This window comes from Stegastes partitus, unplaced genomic scaffold (assembly GCF_000690725.1).
Source record: "Stegastes partitus isolate 25-593 unplaced genomic scaffold, Stegastes_partitus-1.0.2 Scaffold568, whole genome shotgun sequence".
Classification (NCBI taxonomy): Eukaryota; Metazoa; Chordata; class Actinopteri; family Pomacentridae; genus Stegastes; species Stegastes partitus.
In genome coordinates this window covers 226,474-238,267 of record NW_007578299.1, presented here as the reverse complement: position 1 = coordinate 238,267, position 11,794 = coordinate 226,474, and the positions used below count along the sequence as shown (strand labels likewise).

The 11,794-nt window shown below is 40.7% G+C and overlaps 1 protein-coding gene across 1 annotated transcript; it reads left to right on the top strand.

Annotated features, from left to right (window-relative positions):
- Positions 1 to 2,544: 2,544 nt before the first annotated feature.
- egr3 (early growth response 3) lies at positions 2,545 to 11,603 on the top strand. The gene is made up of 2 exons (XM_008288650.1): positions 2,545 to 3,056; positions 5,723 to 11,603. The coding sequence occupies exons 1-2, from the start codon at positions 2,903 to 2,905 to the stop codon at positions 6,799 to 6,801; spliced, it is 1,233 nt and encodes a 410-aa protein (XP_008286872.1). The 5' UTR covers positions 2,545 to 2,902; the 3' UTR covers positions 6,802 to 11,603.
- Positions 11,604 to 11,794: the final 191 nt, after the last annotated feature.

The window sequence follows — 11,794 nt, the reverse complement described above, 5'->3', positions numbered from 1 at the left end:
GCTTGGAAAAAAAACAAAACTCATTTGACTATGCATCCACAGTGCCTGGGAAGTTTTCCACTGGGCTTTGAAAATGAGCCTGTGCTTCCATGGAATCCCTGTATGCAAAGGAGCCAGGGACGCTACCGTCAAAGAGATCTAATGCCACAAGCCGTTGACAAGCGCTGCAAGCCCTGCCCCATGTGACCCAGCTCACAGTCGAGGAAATAAGCCTGCAACAGGTAGGTGTTCCAGCTGGCCGGGCCAACTTTCCAACCACAGAGCCACACACACACTCTTCCCCCAAGGACAGATGCTATGAGTGAGTCCTCCACCACACCTGAGGGAATTCTCCCATTGGTTTGCATCCATGCACACAACAGTTGAGGTCGGTTTTCCACGGATCCCCCGCTACATTGATTCACCTGGTGCAACTAAATGGGGATGGACAAAACAACAGGAACAGCAGACAAGATCATGTAATCTGATGCAAATATCCTGCAATAAATTCTCATTTTCACAGTGTAATATTTTCATATTTAAACTGTACACAATAAGAGGCTTGTTCTGGATCGCATTATACTATTAGGCTTTCCTGTTATTTTGTCCAAACCAAGTATATCTATTACATTGATGGGTTCCTTTTATATTATACAACAATCAGAAGGTGTTTCACTTTTTAACATCAGTGTGTCTCTGAACAGTTTCTTTGCTGTTCTAATGTTTAAAACTAAATTTCAGGCAAATTTGACCTTCACTGTGCAGAAAGCTAAAACAAGAAAGAGAAAAAATATAAAATCACTAATAGTGCTTTTTAAGGGCTGATACTAACTGTACTAATGTAGAGGGACATCTTGCAGCTTTTAGCTTCAACTCTGCACAGCACAAACATACAAAAAAAACAACCTTTACTTTTGTTGCCTTTTGACCCGGACCAATGTACAAAATGTGATCCAGTGAATACATTCAGGGAGTGAGTCAGTATAAAGCGGATGATGAGGTCAAAATAGGAAATCTATCTTTGGACGGTCATATGTCTTCATGTATTTTTCAGTCAAATCCATAGGGTCATTTCTGTTTATTTTTCTGATTGAAGGTCCAAGAACAGGACACGAGACACCCTGAGAGGACTCTGCTCTGCCCACTGCCGCGACAAACAGACACTCATAAAACACACAAGCACATGGAGGACTTGCCTGTGGTAATGACACACACAAGATCACTGGCTGCTCTGTTTGTGTAAGCCCCCTAAACACCGAGCATGATTCAGACTAATTCTCCCACACACTCTGTTTACACTTCTGGTTCATTGAGGTACTATTAATTTCTCAGGTCTGAATATTGGAGCCCTGACATTTCATTGAGAATTTTCTTAGAATTTTGCAAAGGCCTGTATGTTTTACAATGTTCTAACTACAGCAGGAAACAGACAAAGTTCACGGAAAGTTAAGCAAACCTTCCTAAAACTATTACTGAGGAGTGCAAACGTTAGTAACTATGATGTGAGACATCAGTGCATGACCCCACATGTTTTGACTTCTCTCAGCTTTTTGTGTAACAAACCAAATTACAGGGGGGTATTTTTGAAACATTATAAGGCAACTTGTGTAGGTATTTTTTCACAAGTTGGTGAAAAGCGAGCCATGACGCTTTGTCCACTGTCATGTCTTTAAACGTCTGTGGCTTCCGATCACTTTTCCACTACTACTTCACCCGGAACTCACATGTCCAAATAAAGACACGAAGGGGCGGGGCCGGACACTGCCTTATTTGGAGTTTCCACTTAAGCGGTCACTTGGGCTCCAAGTCAAAGCAAGCCTGTGGATTTACAAAGCGCTTGCAATATTTACAAACGATTAATTCCGTCAATTACTGCCTTTGTATAACCCTGATGCTGCATGAAAAGGAGTTTTAAACCAGTTCTGTCCAACACAGGTCAGCACAAAGAGTGTGCACGTTCACTTAGAGAGGACTCAGAGCATTTACACTACACAAAGTCATTTTTTCTGACTAAGCTTTCGAGGACAAGTACGAGCCTGGAAATTAAGCCAGCACTCATATTTTTCAGTTTATGGTCAGTTTTGGTAAAAAAATTAACAGAATTAACAGTGTGTAGGCTGGGCTTATGACAAAAAGTAGGCCAGTCTTTTGTAAGAGTGACATTCCCTATAGTCACAACACACTTTCTTTTGCTCTCTCTAACACACACATACACACACACAGATGAATAACTAGCTCGCTGTGTGCCTGATAGTCCACTGAAGGCATCAGAAGGAGTAACTATAATAAAGATAACACGCTGTTGAATCACCGTGTTTTCCACAAGGACGGGAACACTGGATAACCGCCGGCTCATCCCGAAGAAGGACGCAGCTGGAGGTGCCATGTAGATTTAGTAAACTTTGTAGCTATCTCTCTGTCGGAGCCTTTTGCCTCCACTGTAGTTTCCACAGACTGACGCGCGGAGAGCCTGGCGCTGGGCGCCCATGTCCATATATGGTCATCTACGTCACGCTTATGTTCCATCCCCCTATTTAATACAGGCAGACTGGAGTCCCCTATCCAGCTCCAATAGAGCAAGTAGAGCTGCTCTTGTGCAACCAACACCACCACCTCCTCATTGATTCACAGACTTCAAATTCCCCCACAAGCAGCCCATCAGCTTCCACAGTGATCAGATTAATAACAACAATAGCCTGTGATCACACAGGGGGAGATAACCGGCGCTGCTCATCCTCCGCGGGATACTTGGATAGCTACAGCAACAGGATCCATCCCTGCTCCTCTCTCCTGTTTTTTTGGTTTTTTTTTCACGCCCGATCCACACCTGTGTTTTCCACTTTGAGAACACCCGGTGTTTTTGTGTAACTACTTGGATACCTGCGCGTTGTGCTTTATAAATGTCGGACTGAATATAACTGCTATGACAGGGAAACTAGCGGACAAGATCCCTCTTACCATGAGCAGTTTAATAAACACGATCCCTGACAGTCTCTACCCAGAAGAGGACATCCCGACGTCTATGAATATTTTCACCAGTACGGAATCTATTAACCACTATTCACAGATGAATACAGGTAAGATTTCCCTCTACTTTTTTTCTTTTTCTTTTTAGCGTGTGTGTGTGCGTTTTGATTAAAGTGGCGTAAACTGCGTGGTGCGGGGAAGGCAACAGTTGTCTTCGGGCTTGTGGAGCACCTGTTTGCGCGCTGGCTGTCGCGCGTAAAGGGCTGATTCCCGTAGCTTACTTTTTCGGAGTCAGGTGTAACACTGCCACTCTGTAAATAAGACCCACTTTAAAAATCAGTGACTTCCAGGTTCTTCGTGTGATTTTTAAAAAAAAATCTTTCTTTGTTATTATTTAAAATCTCTTGTGTGTAGCCGAAACGCCAGAATTTCAAACACAACGTGAAAAGGCGAAGAGTAGCCTTCTCACTTACATTAAAACTAAAAAAAAGAAGCATAAATTGAAATATATATTTAAGTCGTCATATATGTGGCGATTAAGGATTTTAATTCTCGCGTGTTTGAGGAAATGTCTTGATGTGGATGGCTGTGAAAAGGCTGTTTTACGCAAAGTCCATTAAAACGCAGTCGGCTCGTGCCTAAAAGAGAATTCTGTACACTGTGAGAACATGTGTTGAATTTGGCTTTGTGGTCAAACTACAATGCCACTTATTTAATCATCTAATCCACCTGCAAAGATGGGTCAACTACTTTAGACAATGACTTTCATTCACAACTCTATTAACATGTCAGATTGGCTTTCAGTAGGCGTGTGTGGCTGCTGCTGCTTTCCACTATATGAAACACGTTGCAGCGCCAGGCCCCGCGAACCCACTTATATTCCTTGAATTCCGAGGCCGGGGATATTGATTGATTTATTGCTTAGTCCAGATTAATGTATATTTTGTGTTTAATTCAGCCGCCGACCCAGAGACGACTCGTTAGTTCGGCTCAGTGTCGTAGATTGGCATTAAATCAATCAGTCAGTGTGCAGATTCACCTTCTGAGGTGATGGGTCAATGTTTGCAGGAGGGGGGGAGAGAAAAAAAAAAGAGCAAAATCTCCAGTTTCCTGATGTGGCTGAGAAGATGCGGTGACTGTGATTTACTTTTATCTTGTAAAACTCTGTGCACGATTCGCTCTTATCCGCAGCTTCTTTTTTTTTTTTTATTTGTCTGTTTGTTTACAAATTAAAACATGACCTGAGTTTGAATTTAACCTGAAATATTTTCCCCTGCTTTGTGTCAGAAAGGTGCGTTTAAATTAACCTCGCGGCAGGCGTCACGAATATTATCCTTGTTGTAATGTGAATTTAATATAGGCGACTTTAAGTTCATGGCATACATGTGGCATATGAAATTTTTCTATTAACACGGGTGTAAAATGTATTTTATTTGACCTCAGACGGGAGATGTTCAAAAAAAATGAAATGAAACTTATGAGAAAAAGGATGTTCCAGACGACAGTGTGTGATGCTGTTTTTATCACGTCTTATCCTCGTGAAATTCATATGATAAACTATAAATTCTGTATGTAGCCTATGCTTTTTTAAAAATTTCTCTGCTATTTTGGGGAAATAACAATTATAGGTTTTGAAAGGAGCATGCTGTGATTTTACAGGTGAAGCAGGTGTGTGCTGTGCTCTTCAGCACTGACCTCCAAGAAAAGAGTGATGACTTTATTTTGTGCCCTTCGTTCTGTTTTTAAAAAATCCCATTACTCAAAATACCTCCAAAAGACTAAACATTTAGAGTAAAATACGTTAATATCAAATGGGGCTTGTTTTCTAAATGTCATATCCAAAAATAATTTTAAGAAATGCCACAAGTGTCATTGTTCCTATGAATCTCATGTGTTAAATGGTATTGTGCAATGCACATAATTTTTGTTTTGTTTCATTATGATTTGCCTACAGCCAAACTCCAGCAGGCTGTAATTACTGGCAGGGAAAATATATGCAGGACTCTATATGATTTCCTGCAAATGAAGTGAGACGTCTATTTTAACTTCTGTTTAGGAAAGAAATCTCTGCAAACGTCTCGTATTTAACCTTCAGAGAATGATCAGCACATATATGCATCCCCATTAAGCACATGGCATTTTTAGAATAAGTTAAATGTGTGAATGTGTTTTTTGGGGTGAAGTGTAAGAGATGTACAAATAAAATATGAAGGAAATTTGTGAAACTGGATAGGGAACCCTTAGATTTTCTCCCAGATGTTCTTTGTTGCAAATGTGTTTTGACTCCTTGAGCGTGATAGATGTGGCGTCTGCCTTATAATCCTCCCTGCTGTGAAGAAATCAAATCTTGCCATTCAGTTTGGCTGTCCTCCTGAGGGACACAATGACTGGATCAAAGGGGGTGTTTAGGTCTTGATTTATGAGAGCTTGTGGGATCTGAGAGAGAGAGAGACACCACTCTCTCAGATGCAGCAGTCAGTCACTTAACTTACAGGTCTGACAGCGCTCACATTTCTTTATGAACTGTATGGGACTTCTTTTATTTTTGATCTTTTGTAGTCTTTTACAGAGTTATGCAGAAAAGCTGAATTTTGGACAAACCAGGGACTGTTACCTAAAGTTCATACATCCTAACAAAGTGAATTTTCCAGACTTTTTTTTTTTTTTTTCACAACTTGTGCCACATTGTCACTGTCGCAGGCTTTTCTTCTCAAATGACTGCATTTCACATGGATGATTTATTCATGCTCTGTGTTTTTATTTGTTTTTAATCTAGATAATATCATGGATCTGGGCATGGGGAGCGAGAAGGCGTCTTCAGAGATTCAGTATGGATCCAGCTTCCAGTCCAACCGCAGCGGGCAGACTGTCACCTATCTGGGGAAGTTTGCCTTCGACACTCCTCCTTCAGGTGGCATCGGTGGCTCCGGCTGGTGCTCTGATAACAATATCATCAGCCTCGTCAGTGCAGGGATCCTAGGTGTTTCTCCGTCCCCCGGCACTGTAACGACGCAGACATCATCCTCCGCAGCCAGCATGGGCGGACAGACGTCAGATATGGAGCAGGTATATGGTCCGCCACTGCCTGCCTATTCCACCTGCAGTGACCTGTACCAGGATCAGGTCTCCTTCCACCACAGTCCTGCCACCAGCACGGCTCTAGCCTACCCTGGCAATGACTATCACTCCACATCCAAAGCCTCCATGGATGGCAGCCTTTTCTCCATGATCCCTGACTACAACCTTTTCCATCATCAGGGGGAGGTTGGCGTGATGGAGCACAAGCCCTTCCAGAGCATGGACCCCATCCGAGTCAACCCTCCACCAATCACACCCCTGGAGACCATCAGAGCGTTCAAAGACAAGCAGCAGATTCACCCGGGTTTCATCGGCGGGCAGCAGCACCCGCCTCAGCACCACCCCCCGCCACAGACTCTCACCCTCAAACCCATCCGACCGCGGAAGTACCCGAACCGTCCCAGTAAAACCCCCGTCCACGAACGGCCGCACGCCTGTCCAGCAGAGAACTGTGACAGACGCTTCTCGCGCTCAGACGAGCTCACACGTCACCTTCGCATCCACACAGGTCACAAACCCTTCCAGTGCCGAATATGCATGCGCTCCTTCAGCCGGAGTGACCATCTGACCACGCACATTCGCACGCACACAGGTGAGAAACCCTTCTCCTGTGAGTTCTGTGGACGCAAATTTGCCAGAAGCGATGAGCGAAAGAGACATGCAAAGGTTCACCTGAAACAGAAGGACAAGAAGCCAGCTGACAAGAGCAGTGGGGCGGCTGGGAGCCACAGCTCGCCGCCCAGCTCCTGTGGGGGGCCAACAGTGGGAACATCATGACCGTCACTGCGTGCACATGGACTGGACCCTCACCACACACCATAAAGAGACTTAGGAAGAAGGGATCACGTCCTCACGTCCACTATGAGATAAATAGGTGACTCTTTTCCTCTCTTTTACACCCCTGCTCTTTTCAGTTCCTTCTATTTTGAGATGGATGCCTTTAGTTTAAGTCAGAGGGGAAAGGCTGCTACTGCGCCCTTCTCTTTAAAGCAACTCAGAGCCTCAGCTACTGTAACACAGTGCCAACACAAAGAATGGCACTTTGGCACATTCTGTCCAAAAGGCCACTGTGTATCTATAGGTTGTTTTTTTTTTTGGGGGGGGGGGGGGTGAATACACTTTTGTAAATTTTACTGAAATTTTCTAAATTGGAAGGAAGCCAGAATCCATCATAGGGGTCGAAACAGACACAATTATATTGGAGCTCAGTTAAAGGGTGAGTTGTCTGGGATGTATGCATTAATTTTATTAGGCTGTTTAAAAGTGCAATTGGTTATATTTGTGTATCGTCATGGATACCTTATTAGTGGCACTTGACTGTCTTTTTGTTGTTTTTTTTTTTTTGTTGAGGTGTAGTGTTTTTATTTTCTATTTGAATGTTGTTCTCTTAAAAGAATGTGCCAAATGTATTGTGGTGATGCAGCCAACCTTGTTCTTATTATTGTGCCTGACATTTGCCAAACGTAACGGTGGCATCAGCTTAGCACAAATGTTGAGTTAGAGGAAAGATCTGATTCATTCACCACACACCAGACTTAGATTTACCTGCACAGTTTGGTTAAATCTAGATAATGACTGACTGGGTGACACACAGCAAACCGATGTCTTGTCTCGTTACCTGTACTTATAAAACAAACAGGCCTGCAGCAATGGATGCCTTTGCCAATACTTATTTATTCGTAGTCACTGTGAGACACTGTGTATTTTTGTTGCCTTTTTATATGGTTGCTTTATGTGGTGTTACCGGATATAATTTCTGTTGCTTTTTTTAAAAAATTTTTTAAGCTCACCAATACTGTTCATTTTTCAGTTTTCTTGAGTTCTGCAATTATATGCAATATAGTCATGACATATGCCAACAACCTGTAAATCAAATTAACTAAGAGCACAGTTAGACTGAGCTACTTAAATAAAGAACACTGGGTTGCAAACCAGCAGAATATGAAAGCAAAGAGGAATAAGGATGGAGATGAATGAGCCCCCTTGTCTGTGCTTCACAGTGTAAAAAGACTAAAACTACTTGGTTTAAGTCACCAAAAGATGAGCAGTATATGGTAAGAGAAAAATAAACATTTCCAAATCCATGTTTACATCTTTTCTAATACAGAGAGACTGAGCTGTAAGTAAGGTGTTGTTGTTTTTGTACAGTATACAAATATGTATGCAGGTAGCTACGGTAGAAGTTTCACTTTTGTACTCAAATGTCAAATGCACCATAATTCAGTATTAAATTGTGCATATATGTGCATGCCTTCATGCACACTATGTAAATACAAATGTCTGCATAAACAAGAACTTTCAATTGACTGAATGCTTGTGCAGAATGTGTCTTAAAGCTTTTAGTAATGTAGTTATAATACAGAATATTTTGTTGTCCTATAGGTCATCGCAAAAATTTCTGGAGCACTACAGTAGTGCCAAATATGGTGTGCTATCTTCCATTTAAAAAGAATAATAGCATTTGCACCATCTGTATGCTTTAAAGTGGAAACTGGTTTAAGGAAGCACTAATGTGTTCTCTGAATAAATGACAACATTTTATTATTTTTTTTTTTTACATTTTGTGTATCTCCATTATAGCAATATCGGTTATTTTAATTAACACATCTTCCCCACTGCATTAAAAACACTGGTTGTTCTTGGATAGATGTTCTCCCAAATGATTGGATCATTTCGTGAACAAAATGCATTACAGGGCAATGCAAAGAGAAAAAGGAAAAAAAACGAGCACATATTACTTTTGCTTGCTTACTAATCTTTCTGCTGATAGAAGGAAATATGTTTTCTTATCATTCAATGGAACATTTTGTATAGGCTCCTTTCTGCCAATCGCTTCAATGGGATCTTAAGTGTATATAATAATATTTTAAAATATCACCACAAAAACCACTTTTGATAAAACCTTGGTCTACCTTAAAATATCGTTTTCCCTTACTACTGGAAAGTAGCCATGCTTTTCTATTTCCCTTCAAGACTTTATTATGGCTCTGTGGATTAATGCAAAACATCATAAGTGAGATACTAATGTGGCATTTTCATCCAGCACAGTGAATTTATTATACTTTTGGTCAAAACCAATTAAAAATGGTGAAAAAATAGGAATAAGAAATGAACAAGACTGTGAGGTATTTCCTTTTGTCAGGGTCAGCATAAAACCCAAATGGCAAACATAGTGGTACTGCAATCATGAAACAAGAAAGAGTCGAAGAAATGTTTTTTGAATAATGACCTTGTCAGTGTTGTAGGATAATTTCTGATTTTATTAGAAGTCTTAAATTAATTCTCAAATACCACCTGAAACTCACCTTCTTTAAAAGAAGCACGCTTCTTTTCATTTTGTTTGATAATATTATTAATGATTGGCTGTTGCTTTCTCGCTGTTACAAAGTCTATGCTTTATGTGAGGCGAAGAATTTATATTAGCAACAGCTGGGGGGACAAAAAAAAAAAAAAACGTCGAACTGGTCAGAAGACACAGTAATCAGGCTTAAAGAGAATAGGAACTGACAAAAGCAAAGGCCAAAAGAAAGGTTGAGGAAAGCAGTGCCACAGAGAACACAGTGCATACAGAAATGAGCTTCCAAGGCCACACTTTCCCTTTCCTGTAACAAACAGTGTTCACCGCTGAGCTTCCTGGCAAGTGTCCACTTATTTTCCAATTAATTTGGCCTCAGAGAGTCTTTTCTCAGCTCATCTACATGGTTAAATGAACAGACCTCCTTGCACTTTTTGAGATGGTTTCAAAGTTCACATAGCCTCTAACATTTAACTGTAAATCAATAGTTTTGTATCACAAAAACACATCATTCTATTGCATGGATGGACATCGACTAATGAAACTTTTCTCATCCAACTCAGTAAAATGCAGCTGAAATTAATATCGCAACTTAAGAAACTCCAAAACAAATTTCACCTTCCCAGATTGAGACATTGCATTACCTTCTTTGTCTCTAATACCACATAATTAGCTTAATACTAACAACTCATTTTCAAACATTAGACTGGAATTTGTCAGGTCAAATCTTGCACTGAGTAATGGCTTCTAATCTCACCTTGTGGAGTCAGCACAAAAGAGTATATGCAGTGCATGAGGTGATGAGGCAACCAAAACGTTTCTCTATAATGTTCATCTGGAATAATTTGATGTTAGACGTTGATCATTATAGACTCTGGACCATTGAGAATTTATTTCACCAAAAGTTATGCTCTCCTCGAAGAGAAAACTGTGTTTATGATGTTGCTTTGTGTTAAAGAACGATGCAGAGTAAGGCGGAGACTACACCAAACTATTTCCTCGTCTAAATGAAGCCATGTAATTACAAGTTTGCAAACTCAGTATTTCATCAGTCTCACTGTGTCTGTCACTGTTGTTTTGTGACATTTCTGTAATGGGCAGATGGATTTTGTAAAATTTATAGGATCCCCTCCATCCCACTCCCCTTATGTAGTTTGGCGGTTGAACAACAATGCAGGCAGCACCGTGTTCTCCTGAACAATAATCTGTGTAATGTGTGAAAGCTATAGATATACATCAATGACTTGTGAAGCTCAGAAACAGTCCCCCCCCCCTTTTTAATAACGCTTCTCCGGGAATAATTTATGTTATGTTTTTTTATGTTCTATCGTCCAAAAGTGGGCGGCTGAAAGCTCTGAAATTGGAATTTGCCTCATTCTCGTCCTCTGCTCCATGTTGGATCTGAGCCAACATCAGCAGCCATCTTTGTGCCAAACTGGGTTGCAGGGTTGGCTGATCAAAAACAATACATGATGAGAACTCCACAGGAGCAACAAATCATAAATGTGACCTCCGTCTGCTTGCAGCTGAAGGCAGCCTTGTGCTAATGTTTGTGTGTAACTGTTTGATTTAGTCTCCGTGAAGTTGGCCTCGGGCAAGGCCATAGGCTTGGGCTCACTCATGACAATTAATAATTGTAGGAATTTTTTTTTCTTTCTTTCTTGCTTTTTTTTTTTTTTTTTTTAAAGAAAAAATACTCATGTTTGAAGAGATTCCAATAATGTGTAGATATTATAGGCTACTCACGTCATCTTATGGACTACAGGGTGGCTTCAGGGATTTTGTGGTCTTCAACAGTGACACTGGTGTTCAGATGGAGTCGATACTCACTGTTTTCTGTTGTGTTGTGTTTCCTTTCATTACAGTATATCCTCATGTTTGCATGTGCACGGAAATGTTCCAAAGTGCTACCCTCAGATGCGGTGGGTGGTGCTCATTTCTTTATTATGCATGAAAATAAAAGTCACATTGGGTGAAATGGGATAAACCTGACAACAATGCAAGACAATTGGAAACACACACTGGGATAACTGTTCTGTTGGCTTTTTTGTTAAAGAAAACAAGGGGTCTTGTTTAAAATGTTGTGGATGTCTTTAGCCTATTTCATGTTTTTATTACCTTATAATAAGGTCCTTTTATGATGAGCTGAATATTGAAATGAATTTTACTATATCCTTGTGATGGGGAGATGTGCTCCCCTGTTTACTTGGCACTTCAGTTTGTTGTAATGCAATTGTTTTGTTATTTCTATGTAAGTACTTGAATAAAGAAAAATATAACTTGCCTTCGGTTTACTTGGGTCTCTACGTGCGCGCGCACACGCACATCAGCGCGAAACACAGCAATTCAAATTTAAACAATAAACATGATATAAAAATGCTTTTCATATGCTACTATTAAACTAGCACACGACTGTGACTTTTTTTGTTTAGTTCGTTTTTGTCCGGAAAAAAAAAAAAAAAAACTTCCATGGAG

Bases quoted from the DNA above. Each gene is read 5' to 3' on its own strand.
- egr3 (XM_008288650.1), top strand. From the start codon at position 2,903: ATGACAGGGAAACTAGCGGACAAGATCCCTCTTACCATGAGCAGTTTA. The intron at 3,057-5,722 runs GTAAGATTTCCC...TTTTTAATCTAG, and splicing joins CTATTCACAGATGAATACAG to ATAATATCATGGATCTGGGC.